Source organism: Bufo gargarizans, chromosome 4, assembly GCF_014858855.1.
Source record: "Bufo gargarizans isolate SCDJY-AF-19 chromosome 4, ASM1485885v1, whole genome shotgun sequence".
Lineage (NCBI taxonomy): Eukaryota > Metazoa > Chordata > Amphibia > Anura > Bufonidae > Bufo > Bufo gargarizans.
The window spans coordinates 288,666,123-288,687,023 of NC_058083.1; the positions used below are offsets into that span (position 1 = coordinate 288,666,123).

The 20,901-nt window shown below is 43.0% G+C and overlaps 1 protein-coding gene across 3 annotated transcripts in view; it reads left to right on the top strand.

Annotated features, from left to right (window-relative positions):
* The window catches only part of FIG4 (FIG4 phosphoinositide 5-phosphatase), a 450,714-nt gene that overhangs the window by 114,930 nt on the left and 314,883 nt on the right, over positions 1-20,901 (top strand). For all 3 annotated transcript variants that reach the window (XM_044289561.1, XM_044289559.1, XM_044289560.1), the window contains exon 3: positions 6,256-6,354. In XM_044289561.1, coding sequence (XP_044145496.1) covers positions 6,256-6,354 — 99 coding nt within the window. The remainder of the gene's footprint in view (positions 1-6,255; positions 6,355-20,901) is intronic.

Sequence of the window (20,901 nt, forward strand, 5' to 3'; positions counted from 1 at the left end):
CCATAGGCTCCCATTATACTGCTGGGGACAAAAAGAGTATCATCAGGCGGTATACATTGGGATACCGTGTTTTGTTGTACTTTTTCTTTACCATATGGAATAGCACAGCAGATTGTTATTTCATTGTTGCATTCTGTAAAGAAAAAATATAAATTTGCAGCATCGTATACTCCTATAAATTACACCAATTTACATGTGATCATACACTGTGCAATTGAAGAAAGGGATCCTGTCAAGATGTCCATGCTGCCCAAGCCACAATCGGAATGATCTAGCCGTAGCAGCAGTTGCCTTGGTTATACCAAACTGTTTCATCTCAGCCGCGATCACTGCATCATAGTAATTTATGGTGCCGTGTGTTCCAGCCCAATTGCGGGTCTGTTGCCCCCGTACTTAAAGCATAATTTGAGTCCCGGACAATACACAGTTGGGCTTGAACTGACTGCACATGAGACTCTGTTGGTCCAGAAAATGCGGGTGTCACATAGACTGCAAATTATCTTTGTTTTCAGCCTACAATACTGAATTTCCTCTAAGACCGACTTTGCCTTCTCCCCAGTCATGCTCAGCTTAGTTGCAGGTCTCTCTCTTTGTGTACACATTGGATCATGCACTAGAAAATTCCAAATTGATTCTGGAAGTGACTAGGCGCCTTGTTTCCAGTGATGAGCCTGTTGTGGTCATGGGCTTCATGAAACTGACGTCAACCCCACGTCTTTGGGATGAACTGGAATACCAGTTTTGAGCCAGACCTTCCCTTCCAACTTCTGTGCCTAACCGTGTGTTCAGAGACACATACGTCAATATCTCATTGAAATCATTGTAAAAATTGTGAAGGCTGTTATAGCTATAAAAAGGGTCCTGGTTCCAATTACCCTCCTTAGTTTTGGAGGGTGTTTTCTCCTCAGCCTAGTAAATATAGAAAATTACAATTATTAATAGTTATGATGGAACTAGTTTATTTCAAATGTTGAGTGAAATGTGCATGACATCTCCTACTACTGTTCATATATTCGACCAGTTATGTGACCTAAACGACAATTCAGACACATGGCTTTCCATGTTTTCTCAGCCTTTGGACATTATTATTGTCTGTACCCCCAACAGAGTTACAAACTAAGCTAATTGGTTGAAAGAGCAGAACAACAAGGGCAAGTTCCAATAAATCAACACTTTGCATCAGCTGCTAGCCCCATGCTGTTCTGAGCTTCAGCAGCATGTGTATTGAGCAGGTTGAAGTAAGAGCATGATGTCGACGGTTCACCGTGTCTTTTATCAAATCTTTTTGAGTTGCCTTCTTCTTTTTGAACTGGTTGTACCATGGACAAGGGACAAATTAGTAACTAGCCTCGTAAGACAGATCGTAACTTTTATTATGTTGATGACAGAGCTGATCATTGGGTAATCAATCACACTTTCAGATACTCTCTTCCGATCATTGACATGTGTAAATTGTCTGCTGGTCAGCCGACAAACAAGCAAACACATCTTTTATGTAGACATTATGTGCTCCGTACAGCATTAAAATGCATTGCCTTCGTTTAGGCAAAATTTAGTTTCAGCTGAAGTCGGCAATCACATCTGCATCTTTAAAAACATTGTGAAATTGCAATCTGAAGTTACCAAACCCGACTTTGGATTGCTATTTTAAACCCTTCTACCCCGGACCAGTTTTCGCCCTTCTGACATTTTTCGCAAATCTGACATGTAACTTTTATGTGGAACACTTTTTTATTTATCCAAGCCATTCTGAGATTTTCTCTTGACACATTGTACTTCATGATAGTCATAAATTTGAGTCAATAGATTTCACCTTTATGAAAAAATCCCAAATTTACCTAAAATTTTGAAAAGTTCGCAAATTTTCAAAATTTCAATTTCTCTGCTTTTAAAACAGAAGGTGATACCTCATAAAATATTTATTACTTGACATTCCCCATATGTCTCCTTTTAGGTTGGCATAATTTTGGAAATGTCATTTTATTTTTTAGGACGTTAGAAGCAATTAACATTTTTAAGAAAACCACTTTTTAAGGACCAGTTCAGGTCTGAAGTCACTTTGTGGGTCTTACATAGTGGAATGACCCCATTGTAGAAACTACACCCCTCAAGTTACTCAAAACTGATTTTACAAACATTGTTTAACCTTTAGGTATTCCACAAGAATTAAAGGAAAATTGAGATGACATTTCTAAATTTCACTTTTTGGGCAGATTTTCCATTTTAATCTATTTTATTTTATTTTTTCTTTTTTTCTTTTCTTTAACAGAACTCAATATTTATTTCCCTGATTCTACGGTTTACAGAAACACCCCGCATGTGGTCGTAAACTGATTTAAGGGCGCACAGCAGTGCACAGTAGAAAAGGAGCGCCATATGGTTTTTGGAAAGCAGATTTTGCTGGACTAGTTTTTAGACACCATGTACCATTTGAAGCTCCCCTGATGTACTACCCTACTATGTTTTAGTGTCTCCATAGTCTTGAGAGCCATAGCTTTTTTATTTTTTGCCCGATTGTCTTAGGTAGGGTTTCCTTTTTTGCGGGATAAGGTGATTGGTACTATTTTGGGGGGCATATGCCTTTTTGATTGCTTGGTGTTTCACTTTGTGATGTTAGGTGACAAAAAAAGGCTTTTTTGGCACAGTTTTTTTTTTACTGTTCACCTGAGGGATTAGTTCATGTGATATCTTTATAGAACAGGTTGTTACGGATACAGCGATACCTAATATGTATACTTATGTTTTATTTATTTCACTTTGAAACAAAAGAATGGTTTTAATGTCTCCAGATTATATTATATTTTTTTTAGCGATTTTTCTTATGTAGGGGCTCATTTTTGTGGAATGAGGTGACTGTTGTTATTGGTACCTGGTGTTGCACTTTTTGTGATGTAAGGTGACAAAAATTGTTTTAGTTTTTTTTTTTTACAGTTTTTTTTTAATGTTTATCAGACGGGGTGGATCATGTGATATATTTATAGAGCCGGTCGTTACGGACGCGCTGATCCTAATGTGTGTGTGTTTTTGTTTAGTTTTTTTGTTATAAAATCAGGGGAAAGGGATGTTTTTTTTTTTCTTTTTTCACTTGAAACTTTATTTCTGTCCCACTCTGAGACTTCAACTTTTGGGGGTCTGCAATGCATTACAATACATCTGTAACAGGTTGCCTGGTTCTCCTCCGTCCCCGTAGAAGGCAGGTCCCGATCCCGTGCAAGGCATTGGACAGCCTGTGCATGTCATCGGGCTGCCTCGTCACCCATCGGGTTCCCGCCACAGCAGCGCGGGGACCCGATGGCTCCCTCACCAGCCGCATGCACCTTCCAGCACTGACCGCTTCATAGAAGGGGTTAATCTGCCGGCATCGGCTTTTACAGTGATGCCGGCGGATACAGCAGGGACTGCCGGGCCCTTGCAGTGATCGGGCTCGCACCGCTCCTGTGCCCGCCAGATCACCATGACGTAATAGTACGTCAAAATGCGGCAAGTCACTTGCCGCCATGACGTACTATTATGTCATATGTTGGGAAGGGGTTAAAGAGGCTCTTTCACCGGGATCAACCTTTTAAACCAGACATACTGGTTGGTAGGGCTCATCGTGCTGACTTAAACAATGCGGATCTCCGTACAGTATTATTCAGAAGTTTTGAATGACGCAACTTCAGATGAAGTATCCGAAGCTCTCTTTGCTCAACACTACTAGTAATATCATATCACTATATACTATAGCTTCACCACACAGAGATCTGCTCAGAAATCTAATCTACATATTACTGATATGATATTACAAGCACACAGCTCTTGGACAGAGTTCTGCCCTCTAGCTCCTGTCAATCAAGCATAGAGGAATGTGCGCATAGCACAGGGGGTGTTATAAAGCAGCGCTCAAAAGATTTAGCCCCGCCTCCTGGTGCTCCAGTTGCTCATTCGCATATGAATAAGAACACAGATTTCTCTGCAGCGGTTTCTTGTACAGATAAAATTATTGTTTTAATCAGCTTGAGGAGCCCTACCAGCCAGTATGTCTGGTTCAATAGGGTTGATCCTGATGACAGAGCCTCTTTAAAAAGCATGTCTACAAAACAGTTTGTAAATCCAATTGCGTTTTACATGCATGTTGACATGGTGTGAAAACATTATCAAACACAACCTGAAAGCCCACATATTTTCCGGTAATTATATCATATTTATGGTAAGTCATAAACCGTATCTTGACTCTATACTCTAGTCCTGATATACTGCCATATAATTTCAGTGCTTCTTACAAGAATACTAGGATGTTAAATGAACATAATTATGAACCTGCCAGGAAGCCCAGATTCATTCATTGAGAAAAAAAGTAACCACGAAAAGGGCAGGACTGCCCAAGATAATCCTCCACTTTACCATGTGTTCCTGTGGGTAGTGTCACTGAAGCAGCTGATTAAAACCATATCTTTGTCCCCCTATCTCTTACAGCATTTAGGAGAAATCAGTATTTTAAAACTATATTCAAATTAAGGGTGCATTCACACGACTGTATAAATTTATCCGCATACGTTCCACAATTTTTTATTTTTTTTTGCGGCCCCAATTTCAATCCAGACAGCACACCATCTGCTGTCCGCATCTGTTGTTGCATTTCTCGGGCCTGCAAAAAATATAGAACATGTCCTATTCTTTTCCGCAACCGCGGACAAGAATAGGCATTCTATATATAGCGCCGGCCATGTGCGGTCCGCAAAATGCAGAACACACATGGCCGTTATCCGTGGTTTTGAGGATCTGCAGTTTGCAGACCGCAAAACCCTTGCGGTCGTGTGAATGTAGCCTTATGCTTAAAGGGGTTGTCCTGACTCTCTCCCTACGTCACCAGACCTGTGAAGGGATCATGTTTGCCTGCTCTCCACTGCTTGGATTTAGCTCTTTTGGTCCCCCAATGTCACTCTGGTCCCTCATGTCAACATCCTCCACGTCACATTGGGAATGAACAACTTCTTCCCAATAACTGCCTGAGAATTGTCCCTTGTAAAAGGACTTTTTAAGGTAACTGCTGTTTACCTGCAAAAGCCACGTTAACATGAATGAAGATCTGGAAACCTTTTACTTGGAGTGCTTATAATGTACATTGCATCGGACTAATGTGCTGCCAAATGGCCAAACGGTATTTAAAGGGAACCTGTCACCAGTTTTATGGTGTCCTAACTAAGGGCAACATAAATAAGTGACTGATTCTCTTAGCGAAATGCTGGCTCACTTTCTTTAATTGACTCAGTCAATCTGCCAACATCTTGCATTGAAAAGCTCCAGCTGATAATGATGAGTCATGAATATTCATGAGCTCCTGACTCTCCCTGCCTACCTGCTGCTGATTGACAGTTATTTTCCATATGAGTCAGCAGCAGGTGGGCAGGGGAGTGACTATAGCTCTGAATTAAAAAAAAACGCTGGACTCCCTGACATCACGCTGGACTCAAATCAGCTCATTAGCATATGGCATGTGGCATCTTTGTGTGTATATTGTGAGGTAACCTTCTGTCACACCAGTAAGTGAATACATCTAAGGTACTTTTCAGTAGTTAATGATTGTATATAATTAGTTAGATTATAATCAAATAGCCACATGACAGGTTTCCTTTAAGATAGTGCCTCGGTTTTACCTGCAAATCATACAGCCATTGGTCACTGCATGTGGACGGGGTTTTGGCCTTGCGTAGATGCCGCAGTGTATGTCTTTAGCTTCTCAAGGCTAACTATGCTTGTTTCTTAAATGTTGGGTCGTTCTCATGTCTAACATTTTATAGATTTAAACAGGTTTTCCAGTGCCATAGAAAATGGTGGCAGTTTGCTCAGAGTTACTTATAAAAGAATGGATACTCACCCTCACTGATCCCCGCTGTTACCATTATGATCTTTTTCCAGTCTCTGCTGCTCTCTACTTCTGTCCTATCTCAAAATGCCAATCACTGGCTAATCAAGTTCACTGCTAAGATCAGTGATTGGCTGAGCTGGCCTTCCTTGGCAGGGACAGGAAGTGACGAGCAGCGGGAACCAGACAGGCATCATAATGGCAGTTGTGGGGGATTGGAGAAGGCAAGTATCCATTTTTTTAAATGTTTTTCAGCTACTCTGAGCCCCCAGCCTCCAATTTATCTTGCATTTCAAAACCCTTTTAATTGTATTCATGCTGTCTGTCATTCAGCTTTAAACCTGTTATGTGTATTCAAATGGAGCAATAACTAAAATATCTAAAATCATTGTATTTTCCTTGATAATTAGAGATATTTCCTCGTGGGGAGCAATCATGCAGAAACAAAATACCGTGTTTTGAAAATCGACCGAACTGAACCCAGGGACCTGGTTATTATCGATGATAAGGTAAGATCTAGGTACATACTGAATAGCTCATAATATAGGACATCTTACTATTCATACCTGGTATTAGTCTTGTATAATTTTACAACAGCCACCCCGTGAGCCGGCCCCTCCTCTTTCCAGTTCCTGCCGGCTTCCCCTGATGCAGGACCTGCATAGCTCCGACACGCGCCTATACCAACCAATAACGAAGCTCCTTGCTGTAAGGAACTTTGCTATTGGTTATTTCACAGCGCTCACTAAGTCTAAGACTTATTGGTACGCCTTAGACTTTTTTCAGGGAGTAAAATGGCCTTTTTAAAAAAAAAATTTACAATGGAACTCTATGGGGACGGATACCATAGTCTGGCATCTGTCTGAGGCATCCGTTAACATACATTTTATTTATTTATTTTTTATACGTTAAACATGTGACAAAAATCCAGCACTTCCATTATTTTCATTGTTCTGCTCATCTAACGGAGCAGAACAACAGAAATAAATAGTGGTGGTGTGAACGGGGCCTAAGAGGTGGGTATGCAGGGAACCATTACTGATCTAAATAACATGAAACAATTATGGCGAAGTGATAAAGTCCAGTCCAATATGGTGGATCTTCCCTGTACTTTATCACTTGGCTATAATAGCCTGCTGTGCATTTACTACACAGTACAGCACATACATCACACACCCTGCACTACATACTGTACAATAGTGTGTGATGTGTGTGGTGCAGTATGTATATCACAAACTGCACTGCGAACATTACACATATCGATACATTGCTGCACTTTCACCTTGTGGTGCAGGTCAGACTGGATGTCCGGGCTCCCCTGCAGCTGTCCAGCACTCACTCCATTCCTCTTAGGCTACTTTCACATTAGCGTTTTTTGCGGATCCATCATGGATCTGCAAAAAATGCTTCCTTTACAATAATGCCACCGGATCCGTTCATGACGGACACATGCAGTTGTATTATGTCTTCTACAGTCATGACGGATCCATCGTGAACACAATTGAAAGTCAATGGGGGGGGGGGCGGATCCGTTTTCTATTGTGTCAGAGAAAACTGATCCGTCCCCATTTACTTGCATTGTGTGCCAGGATGGATCTGTTTGGCTCCATTTCGCCAGGCGGACAGCAAAACGCTGCAGGCAGCGTTTTGGTGTCCGCCTCTAGTACTGAATGGTGACTGAACGGAGGTAAATTGATGCATTGAGCGGATAATTTTTCATTCAGAATGCATTAGGGCAAAACTGATCCATTTTGGACCGCTTGTGAGAGCCCATGACGGATCTCACAAACAGAAAGCCAAAACGCTAGTATGAAAGTAGCCTTAAGCTCCATGCCATGTATGACGCTTGTACAGGTGTCATTGTGACATCTGCTTTCAGTCTATATAGATAGACATAATATGAGAAATGCTGAAGAGTCTAGTGACAATTGTATGCTTCCAACTTTGTGCGCACAGTTTGGGGAAAGCTCTTTTCTGTTCCAGCATGACCGTGCCTGTGGGTAGAAAGTAAAGTCCATAAAGATATGGTTTTATTTTGTTGTGGAGCAAAGTATGCGTCCTGCACAGAGCCCTGACCTCAACCCCAGCTTTGGGATTAATTGAAATGGAAATGCAGATTGTGACCCAAACCTTTTTTTCCAACATTGGTGCATCAATTTTCCCCTGCCATCCATGGTTTTGCACAAGCAGATGCATTGTAGTGAAGTCATAGCACCTGCTGCACTGAGCTACAGGCAGCACAGAGCTGCCCCTTTCTGCTCTGTTCGTCAGGGGAATGTGGGGTAGGTGAATAATTAAATTAAAGTTAAAGGGGTTGTCTGAGTTATGAAAAAATAAATATATAGCACTGTAAATCTGATGGGCAGCAATATATATCTAAGCAAGTTTTGGCAAAAAATAAATATTTCATCATTTCCCTGGTTCTCTTTTTTTAATTTTTTTCTGAGGTTTTCCTCATGAATTCTTGTGCCCCTCCCCCTGCTCTGCTAAGAGAGTGAATATAAGTGCTGCCCTAAGTAAAATGTCTGCCTACTGGGAGATTCAGCAGCATGTTGTATGTGTCCCAGCTGTACAATGACACTGCTGATCCACACAGGATCTTCCTCCTATCTGTTCTTGTGCAATGCTGTGCAGAACTCCTCTGTCAGCCCCTGTGCCCAGCATTCGTCTCCTCACTGCCTGCAACTACTCAGTAAAGCTTTCAGCCCTGAGTCTGTGCTGCTGAAGGGGTTAAGAATCCAGGGAGAGAGCAGACGGCAGTGCAGGGGGTCGTGGCCAGCGCAGTGAGGTCTGGTGTACAGGCTCGTATCTGCTCTCTCAGGCTTATGCACAAAACAACATAAGAGCAGGGAGAGAAGCTGACACCACAGGTCATGTGACCCTCCGTGAAATCTGAGAAAGCAGCAACTGACGATAAAGTAGGTGAATTGTAAAGTCCTTACATTTGCCTAGTTTAAAACATACAAAGAACAAAAAAAATAACTCGGACAACCCCTTTAATACGGTTTATCACCATGTGGGAACATCATACTGTATTCTGACCTACTTGGAATTTATCACTTTCTTTGGGTTGCCATTTAAGGGGGCATAACTCTATCAGAGGTGAATGTAAGGGGGCATATCACTCTGTGTGGGGGCACAGAAGGAGGCATCACAGTGTGGGGAGCCACATAAGGGGACAACACTGTTTGGGGCGCAACATGAGGTAGAACCTCCCTGTGAGGAGAGCACTTTAGCTGGCATCACTGTGTGGGAGCCTCTTAAGGGAGCATCACACCTGTGTGGGATCCATTTAAGAGGATGTCATACTGTGTGGGCAGCACTTGCAGGGCATCACTTTGTGTGTGTGTTACTTAGGGGGGTCCTTATTCTGTGTATGAGGAACCTCAGAGGGATCATCGTATGTGAAGGGGGCTCCATACTATGGGGAAGCACTAAAGGGGCATAATATTTTGTCAGGGGCACTTAAGGAGCATTGCCTCCATGGGACGGATCCGTTTTGCAGCCCATAGACTTCTATTTTATGAAACGCCTTTGGAGATGGCTTATGGTAAAGAAATGAACATTCATTGCACGGGCAACAGCTCTGGTAGATATTCCTGCAATCAGCTTGCCAATTGCACGCTTCCTCAAACGTTGCGATATCTGTGGCAGTGCTGTGTGATCAAACTGCACATTTCAGAGTGGTCTTTTATTGTGAGAAGTCTAAGGCACACCTGTGCGATATTCATGCTGTCTAATCAGCACCTTGATATGCCACACCTGTGAGGTGGGATGTATTATCTCGGCAAAGGAGAAGTGCTCACTAACAGATTTAGACAGATTTGTGAACAATATTTGAGAGTAATGGGTGTTTTGTGTATGTAGAAAATGTTTCAGATCTTTGAGTTCAGCTCGTGCAAAATAGGAGCAAAACCTTAAGTGTTGCGTTTATATTTTTGCTCCGTGTATATGGACTAAGCCCTAATTCAAAATATATTTTGGTCAAAAGTGCCCAAAAATACACTAACACTATAAATGTTCATAAATGTAATCATGCACATCCGCATATCCATTTATTACATTGTGCAGAATGTTTTTTAAATCTTTTTCTGTGATTTTTGTTTACTATTACCATGTTACTCCCTGCAGCTTTTACCATGACAGTGTTAAAGCAATGTTGCTATCCATCTCATCAATCACCATCATGTTTCCAATCACCGTTCTAATTATTATGATGTCTACTCTAATCATGGTTTTTGGTCTCATATTATGTTTATGGATGCATTATAATACACATGCACATATATAGATATACTTATTGTACCTATTTTCTATATGTACATATTATCTCAATGTAAGATATGCCGCATTAATGTATATATACATAATAGCCCTTATTCCAGTCTCTGTTTTGTTTTGATCATGTCTTTATGGTGGTTCCCTGACTCTCCTCCCCCTGTGTTATGCGTGCGCGTCATCCGGCACCTCACGTCCGTGCGTCCTCACGTCGGAGCCCCCCGATCATGTGATTTCATCACATGGTGTGGGCGTGCCGAAGGGACGGCGGCCGTGGGGCGGCTGGACTCGGTTTTCACTGGATTTTAGCGTGCCTCTACACATACACACCGGGGGATGAGTGAGTATCGATCCTCCTATTGGCTGTGGGAGTCTTTTTATACCTGATTCACAGTGATGGCGCTACCCCCTGACGAAGGTACGCCGAAACGCGCATTGGGGTAGCGCCACCCTGGGTCTCTTTGCACACGGTTCATTCCAGGTGAGCTCCTGCCTCCTGCTGCCCTCCTTAGCTTACTTGACCTTGTCATTTATTTGTACTTGGTCTCTAATTGATTAGTCTGCAGTATATTTCTATCTTTACCTATTATTTGCATACCATTTACTACCTATAGGAGTGATATGTGTTGACGGGAGTCTCACCCGGTTTTTATTTGTTTTACCATTTGTACATGGGTTAGACTATTTATCCAGCATTTACTCCCATGCTTTATATAAATATTGTATTATATCTATCTGATCCGTGTGCTTCCTTCCCAGGGTGGCGTTTTTCTTTTTCTGTCCTCCGCTCTTGTTTTATCATGTTTACGGCATCACACTTATGAATTTTTTCTATTTGTCATTTTAATCATGCTTTAATAAAATGTATTACCCCTTTGGTATTATGAGCTCCTTTCCTTTTGTTTCTAAGAGCATCTATAGTAGTCCCGCCATATTTCATGTGTTTAGTAATCATATTTTTGTAACCATATTTCATTACTGGAAAAAACACGCAGTTGTGACATTGGCCAGCAAGGATTAGAGGTGCTGTAATTAAGATGCATCTCATGTTGAAAAGAGCCCCGAACGATGGAAATCTCACTAACTTAATCACAGAATAATGGGGTCTGTCTGACACGTGTGTTAAACATTCAGTCAGCATTCAGGTGTTAAAAGAACATTGTGTACTAATGTATTGATGTGCTCTGCTTGGGATTCATACAAGCCATAATTAGAAAAGTAAATGTATGATAAAAAGTTAATAGCAACTAGCCTAATAGTGCCGAAATTAGAAAAAAAATAAAAAGGTAAGATATGTTTCAAATATGCTGGATGGTGAATGCTTGATGTGAGCTCTCCCACCATCAATCACCCTAAAGCCTGATTCATAGCACTATCCCAGCACTGTGGTGAGATCAGACAAAGGAGAAAGCCAAGGACTCAGCAGGCACTCCGAAACCTCCTTGAACTCAACCAGATATACCTTCACAAACAAGCAGGCATGCTGTCGGCCCGCGTGTCCAAGATGGCGCCGCCAAACCCACGCACTGATCAGCTAAGCGATGACTCTGAGGCAAAAATTCTGGTGGAACATCAGGAGATGAGCGAATCCCCAACCCTCACTAGACGATACCTAGAGCGCACTTTACACAAAGCTCTGGCCCCATTAGCTGCAGACCTCTCCACCATAAAAGCAGATGTACACCACATTGTAGAAAGGGTCGAGGTGCTGGAGGGAGTACAACAAGACCTGCTCACCTTTAGTGATTCGGTAGGAGACTCTATGAAAAGTTATTGGGCAGCTATCACCAACTCTCTATTGCTCCTTGAAGATCAAAAAAATCGTAGCCACAGGAGAAGTATAAGGGTCAGAGGCCTCCCAGAGGCAACTGAGCAGGAAGACTTTTTTATGATTATGGGCAAGTTATTCGCCATTTTTCTAGGGCCTGACCGAGCAGACACTGTCATTATTGAGTGAGTCCACAGAGCGCTCTGTCCTAAACCGCCACCATCTGAGAACCCCAGAGACATTATCTGTAGCCTCCTAAGCTTTGGACACACAGGCGATCCTGCAAAAATCTAGAGAACCAACGAGAGTTATCTTTGGAAGGTACTAAACTACAGATTTACCAGGACCTGGCACCAATGACCCTGCAGAAAAGAAGGGCCTTGAAGCCCTTAACAGATATGTTGAGGGCATCCAAGATTCCATATAAATGGTTGGTTGTTCCCCTTTGGGCTCCTCATTGCTTCAGGGAACAGAGGCCTGACCATCCGTGCCCCTGAGGATCTCCAACAAGTGTGAGACGCTCTAAATCTGTCTCTAGTGGACATCCCCTGCTGTATGACATTGAGGCCTTCCCTTGCCAAAAACCTTGCCATGGTCAACAGTAAAGAAGCTGAAGTCTGCCAGACAGAGGAGGACCGTCGATCCATCTGCTGTTATCTAACTGTGTGGTGGTATTTCCACTTTGATTCCTAATTAGTACTTTAACATATTTGGCTAACTTTTTTTTCCCTAATAGATATGTCCCTTTCTCTTTTAAGCAATGATACGGGATATTAAGCCACATTACTTACCATTATTTATAGTTGTTTTCTATACCCTCACTATCATAGGTATTTGCCTACGGGCTTATGTTAGTGGAGTTTGACCGATCAGGGCACACGTTAAAATGTGTCTACAATTCCCCCCCCCCCCACACACACACACACACACACACACACACACACACACACACACACTCCAACACCTGCTCTGTACAGAGCCCACTGTTTTACGACAGTCTGTTTTTAGTTTTATGGTTATATGGTTTTTCTTTTTACATTTTATTGGTCATGGAGAGCATTGGTACCTTTTCACACACATGCTAACATGGTGAAGATGGCTGCATATCATCTTAAATTTGCCTTCAATGTAAATGGCTGTAACTTTCCAGTGAAACAGAGCCATGTGTTCCAGATATTGAGTCAGGCAAAGGCTGATATCATATTCCCCTTTCCAACAGTGGTATCATTCGAGCTGTGATCGGACGGCCACTAGGGGTGTCAGCATAGGCCTCCATAGGAATGTTCCATTCACAAAAACTGCAGATCTTATAGACCCAGAGGGAGGATCTCTTTCTGAGGGGCCTAGTGGGCAATGTCGAAATTCCACTATGTAACCTTTATGCACCTAACAAGGGCACAGCTAAATGGCTGAAAGATAGTTTGAAAAGTATCTCAGTGTTTGGTTCTGGCACACCTATTATTGGAGGAGACCTTAATCTTATGCTCAACCCATTATTAGACTCCTCTAAGCAGAAAGTCGTGATATCTTAACCAAAGCTCCAAAACAGGTTAAACATATCAGTTGTGTTGCTTCATTGTGTCACCCTAATTGAACCAGTATAACACTGTTGTTTTCATAGTGTTATAATAGTGGCTATGGACTTAGTGGGCTGGTAACTGCGCACTTGTTCCAGCCTCTCTTATTAGTTCTGTTCCTCGCTATCGCTAGTATGTTATATCGTCTTTACATCATAATGAAGCCTCACTCCTATATTAAAATCTCCCTCTAACACTGCCCCCCGACATGTTTCACTGGTTACTCTGGCGTCTTCAGGGGAACGGGCAGTGATTGGACTACTTTTTCATCAGCAACAGATGCCTCCCTAGGGTCATAGATGCTGATATTCACTGCATAGCCATGTCTGATCATGCGCCTATCACCTTCACATTGGCCCTCCATGAACTACCTCAGAGAGACTGGAGATGGAGACTCAATGCAACCCTATTACCGTATTTTTTGCCCCATTAGTCAAATTTTTTTCACCCCTGCGTCTTATGGGGTGAATACTTATGGAAGCGCTTATTAGTACCGGAGGACCAGGAAGCGGTGAAGGCTCTGTAGTCACCGCGTCCTGGTCTTCAGCTGTTGGCTATTCAGTGGCTGCGCACAGCATGAGGGCGTTTTGTGACCTCACGCTGTGCGCATCAGATCACAGCACAACAGACAGCAGGATGAAGAGGATCACGCTGTGGGTGAGGAGCAGCGGCGTCCGGAGCAGAAGAGGCAAGTGTTTTTTATTTTATTTTAATTTCTCTGTGGCATGGGGGCTCATATGGGGGCTGCTAATAGGCATGGGAGATCATATGGGGGCTGCTAAAAGGCATGGGAGCTCATATGGGGGCTGCTAAAAGACATGGGGGTTCATATGGGGGCTGCTGAGAGGCATAGGGGTTGATGAGAGGCATGAGGGCTCATTTTGGGGCTGATGAGAGGCATGGGGCCCTTATCCTAGGTCATTCACATTGGGGTCTGATCTGAGGTCTTATTGGGGTCTTATTAACATCGGGGTCTGATAGGAGCTGTGAGCTGCGGTCTGATTAACATTGGGGTTCTGACTGCTGGTCTGACCTGAGGTCTAATTATTTTTTTTCCTTATTCTCTTCTAAAACCTTGGTGCATCTTTATGGGCCAGTGCGTCTGTTAGGACCAAAAATACGGTAGATACACCAGACACAGTGCATAAATTATCCAGAAAAATTGACAGTTATTTTTCAGAGAACATATCGCCCGAAATATCTTGGGCCTCTATCTGGGAGGCGCACAAATCTGTAATAAGAATCAAACTAATAGCCCTGGGTACACACTTGAAGAAGCTTAGGATGCTTCAAATCTCTACATTACTTCCCCAGATTACCAAAATGGAAATTGCGCACAAGAGGTCTCTGGCCATAAGAGGCCAGGAGGCTCTGATTAAATTAAGATCAGATCATCTCTTAAAGACTGCCCTAACATCAAAGCCCCAAGCGCCTACTTTAGGGTTAAACATAAACACTATGCACATGGGGAACGTAGCAATAAGATCATGACCGCCCTAGTCAAAAAACATAGCGAGCAATCCCATATTACACAAATACGGTCTGTAGAAGGGAAACTTCTCACAGACACTACAGATATAGCTTCAATTTTCTCCTCTTTTTATCGGGTGCTCTATAACCGACGCCCACATGACTCCCTGCGGAACTAGATGCCAGGCAGAATAAGGCTAAGCAATTCCTTACCTCCCTCCACCTCCCTACACTATTGGCTGACCACATAGCACAACTGTTAGCCGCTATTTCCCTACAAGAAATACAAAAGGCTGTGAAGAGCAACCCCCTAGGTAAGAGCCCGGGACCTTACGACCTCCCAATATTATATTGCAAGAGATTCTGTCCAGTAATATGACCTAGGCTATCACAGTACTATAATTCCTTCATGACTGGAACCACCCTGCCAAACAAGCTTTAGAAGCCCATATAGTGGTACTCCTCAAACCAGGGAAGGATCAAGAACTCCCATCCAGCTATAGAACCATCTCGCTGTTAAACTCAGACACCAAGTTATGGGCCAAGATACTGGCCGCTAGAATATCACCACTGCTAAGTGGGCTGATCTCCCCTGAGCAAACTGGCTTTGTTTGAGAGGGAGTGAAGGGACAGCACCTTTAGAGTGATTTAGGCCGTGGAATATGCCACTCGCCATAGAACCAAACTAGCCTTGCTTAGCACTGATGCTGAGAAGGCTTTTGACAGGGTTGACTGGGAGTACATGGAACTAGTCCTCCATAGATTTGGGTTTCCTCCTCAATTCATATCAGCGGTGCTGTCCTTGTACTCTACCCCGCATACTTTACCCATCATTTGCCATATGCAATGGCACGAGGAAAGGTTGCCCCCTGTCGCCCACGCTCTTCATTCTCTGCCTGGAAATGCTTATACAAGCCATTCGACAGGGCACCTCTATTTTAGGTTTAAAGGGGTTGTCCGGGTTCAGAGCTGATCCCGGACATACCAATATTTTCACCCAATAGAGCTAAGATAATCCCACAGGGCAAAGAACCAACCTTCGATGTCGACACAAACTTGGTTTATTGATTTAGCAGATAGTACCATCTGCTAAATCAATAATCCAAGTTTGTGTTGACATCGAAGGTTGGTTCTTTGTACCGTGGGATTATCTTTTCTCTATTGGTTCCTTTTTGCCCCTATTGGGGACTCCAGGCATCCCTTACGTGGAAGTGCTCGTATCCCTGGCTTCATGACCATCCATTTCTGGGGTTTACAATACCCTTCTTCAAGCCTACAGTAGTGTTGTGCCTATCATATGCACAGCCTAACAAGGTGAGCCTCCTTTTGGAGTGATTTATGTTCATCTTATAAGTGTTCTTGCATGGCAAGACCACTTATTGTTATCTCACATATATATTCTTACTATTATAGCCAAATTTACCACCCTAACTCCTCCCAGAGTTATTACACTACATAGACAGTAATATACCGAAACGTGCGGATTGTTCCTAATTGGTGTGCTATTACTTTGTTGAACGTTTCGCCGAATGGTTTACGAAATATCAGGGTTTTTGTGGAGAAATTGGTCCCATAGGAATGAATGGTAGAATGTTCAAAACTAGAGTGGGAGCTGAAAAATCAGGACATGATTTCTAAACTGCCACCACCCCCTCATTTTCAAGCCCACCTGCACAAATCTTATATCGAAACATTCGGCTATCTCTGCTGCCACTAAAAATGCCATAGTCATTTTCACAATATGACCATTTGTTTGCAACTCACGCCGCCCATTGACATTCATTGAAACTCCACTCTAGGGTGTGCTTTTTATTGCTATGTCTGTACAGAAGTCTGAGTGGCTCTTGTCTCTATAGGAACAGAGGTGGGCGGGGATGTCATGTGTCTACTCGTTAGAAATTGTAGCTTTTCTAGTATGACTATATTACCCTATGGTGCGCCTATTGTGTTTTTCATAGAGAAACATCGCCTGTTACCATATTTTCACCCAGGCATCTCATGCTCCGATGCCCTACCTTGCCCTGCGCTAGATCGTGCAGGGCACGGGCTCTTTTGTTTACCGTAACACACTGCCGGGCGAGAGGCTTCCGCCCGGCAGTGTGTTCGGTGACGTCACCGGCTCTAATGGCCGTGCTTTAGCCATTTTACTGGCTAGGACAGCGCTAAAGCCCGCCCATCTGTGCTGGTGACGTCACCTGGCTTCCTGGCAGCCCCATTGTGAGCCCGTTTCTTCCCTGGAACTTCTGAAAATGCCTCTGCCCTGCACGATTTAGCACAGGGCAAAGTAGAGCATTGGAGCAGTTCATGGGGTATGTCTGGGTTTAGCTCTGAAGCTGGACAACCCCTTTAAGAGTCAAAAAGGTTACCCATCAGGTCGCAGCTTTCGCAGACGACATGCTCCTTTTCCTAACCGATCCCACAAAGGCCTTTCTGGCGCTGATCTCCCTGTTGGACAAATTCGGCCACCTATCTAACTTTAAAATTTAACTTATCAAATAGTAGTACATAATATCCCTAGGGAGGAGATCTCAGCTCTTGCTAACTCCTTTCCCTTTCAGTGGACATCGACCTCGCTGAAATACTTTGGGGTTCATATCCCTAAAAATCTTGATCCACTGTTCCAAATAAACTACCCCCCTCTTCTATCTGAGATTAAGACCCAGCTGCATAGCCTGGACATCCCGTTCATGTCATGGATGGGCAGGAAAAACCTTGTCAAAACATTTATAGCCAAAAACACAGAAATATAGTGGCAAATCTGGGGGAGCTGCTCAACCCCTAACACTGTAGCGTGTTTTTCATTGGGGGAGCAGCCCCACCGCATGTGGACCGCAGCAAACGACTATCCCCAGCAAAAAATATTTTGCATACGGTGGAGGATGTCGGCGCGGTCCACATGCACCACAAAGGCATCCTACACAAAACGGAGCATTGTGCGGATGAAAATATAATCCTAAATCACAGAAAAAATGCACCACACGGATATGCCACTGACTATACTGGCTAGTCATAAATGCAGATATTAAAAGCTGAGACTTTTGCCAATATATTCCTGTCAGGAAGATATCGGAGCCCCAAGCACCACGTCACGGTTCTCAGCATGGCAAGGGGTCCTACCACTACGCTACCTATGGTGTGAACAAGGTCTGAGGGTGATGTAATCCAGCTCACAGCCAGGCTTCCACACAACCGCCTAGCAGGACAACTAGTGCAATGTGAACAAAGCCAGACTGTAAGCCACACCCATATCAGACTATGTAATGGAGGCTACCAGGTGCAAAGAGTGTTTGAATGCCAGGTGAAGGCACATACACTACATATAAAACAAGACAAAAACACAGAAATATAGTGGCAAATCTGGGGGAGCTGCTCAACCCCTAACACTGTAGCGTGTTTTTCATTGGGGGAGCAGCCCCACCGCATGTGGACCGCAGCAAACGACTATCCCCAGCAAAAAATATTTTGCATACGGTGGAGGATGTCGGCGCGGTCCACATGCACCACAAAGGCATCCTACACAAAACGGAGCATTGTGCGGATGAAAATATAATCATAAATCACAGAAAAAATGCACCACACGGATATGCCACTGACTATACTGGCTAGTCATAAATGCAGATATTAAAAGCTGAGACTTTTGCCAATATATACCTGTCAGGAAGATATCGGAGCCCCAGCACAATGCTCCGTTTTGTGTAGGATGCCTTTGTGGTGCATGTGGACCGCGCCGACATCCTCCACCGTATGCAAAATATTTTTTGCTGGGGATAGTCGTTTGCTGCGGTCCACATGCGGTGGGGCTGCTCCCCCAATGAAAAACACGCTACAGTGTTAGGGGTTGAGCAGCTCCCCCAGATTTGCCACTATATTTCTGTGTTTTTGTCTTGTTTTATATGTAGTGTATGTGCCTTCACCTGGCATTCAAACACTCTTTGCACCTGGTAGCCTCCATTACATAGTCTGATATGGGTGTGGCTTACAGTCTGGCTTTGTTCACATTGCACTAGTTGTCCTGCTAGGCGGTTGTGTGGAAGCCTGGCTGTGAGCTGGATTACATCACCCTCAGACCTTGTTCACACCATAGGTAGCGTAGTGGTAGGACCCCTTGCCATGCTGAGAACCGTGACGTGGTGCTTGGGGCTCCGATATCTTCCTGACAGGAATATATTGGCAAAAGTCTCAGCTTTTAATATCTGCATTTATGACTAGCCAGTATAGTCAGTGGCATATCCGTGTGGTGCATTTTTTCTGTGATTTACAAAACATTTATAGCCCCTAAAATACTGTATATCCTCCAAACTCTACCTATATTTTTACCTAATAGCTTTCTTTTGGCTGTGCATAGATTATTTTCACAATTTTAATGGAAACATACTACACCTCGAATTTCACATATTAGGGTTGTTGCGATACCCAAATTTTTATTCAATTTCGATACCATTACATACCTCCCGAAAAAAAAAAAAAACATTAAAAAAGCTGTGTGCATTCCGCATTTTATGGAACGTCCGGCTCATAATTGAACAGTCCTATGCTATTTTTTGGGGGGACAATGTGACAAAAAAAAAATTGTGAATCACGCAGTTTTTATTTTTAATTTATATTTCTCTGTTACGGCGTTCACAACATAGGAAAAAATTTAAAAAAAAAATATTGTGGACTTTTCAGACGTGGCGATATCTAATGTTTGTTTATTGTTTATATATTTTTATATGTAAAATTGGGAAAGAGGGTGATTTATACTTAATATATTGGTGTGTTTTTCTTTTTTACTTTTTATTTAATATTTATTCCTCCCCCCCCCCCTTAGGGGTTAGAACCTGAGATCTTTTAATCCCTTGTCATATTCATGGTATGAAACAATGGCTATGACTGCTTTACACTGCAACTTTTGGGGAAGAATGCTCCGTCGAAACATATTGCAATGGGAAAAAAGTCAACAGGATTTTATTACGCTCACATGGCACCTCTAGGTGCCTTTTGTATACAGGAAAATTCCTGTAAGCTTATCACTAGGTGGTACAGAAACCCTGACGTCTTGCACAGATTACACCCACCTGCGGAGTGCTGGAGATGCTTTACAGAACTTCGTTCTGCACTGCATATATGGTGGCAATGTCCTTTAATACTTTTTGGAAAAAATTCTGATATGTACCCCTTTCATCACTCTCGCCCCCACCCTGGTGCTTCTCAACTTACCTGGCAACTTCTGTCCCGTCTCCAAACATCACTTACACTCTCTTCTCATTATGGACAAACTACTAATACCTCTACACTGGCTAAGCACTGTCACTCCCTCTTAAAGAGAATGGGTAAGGAAAGTGCAGGAAATTTTCAGATTGGAGGAGCTTTCCAGTTGGGAATCGCATACACATGACAAGTTTCACAAACTATTGTCTCCTTGGACCTCCTAGCTCAACACTAGAAAAGACCTTCCTAACACTACCCCGGACACGGCGGGAAGGCCCAACACCAATACCATCATCCCTCCTGCCATGAGTCTTCCTACCTACAGGTGGTGCCCCCATTCCCTGGCAATCCATAGGGTTTATTTTTCGCAGCTATGTTTGTAGGCTGCCATACACAGCTTTTAGCATGTGACTAGAAACATGAGAGATATACAGTCATGTGAAAAAATTAGGACACCCTTTGAAAGCATGTGGTTTTTTGTAACATTTTTAATAAAAGGTTATTTCATCTCCGTTTCAACAATACAGAGAGATTAAAGTAATCCGACTAAACAAAGAAAACTGAAGAAAAGTCTTTTCAAGATCTTCTGTAAATGTCATTCTACAAAAATGCCTATTCTAACTGAGGAAAAAGATAGGACACCCTTGCCCCTAATAGCGAGTGTTACCTCCTTTGGCTGAAATAACTGCAGTGAGACGGTTCTTGTAGCCATCTACCAGTCTTCGACATCGGTCTGAGGAAATTTTACCCCACTCCTCAATGCAGAACTTTTT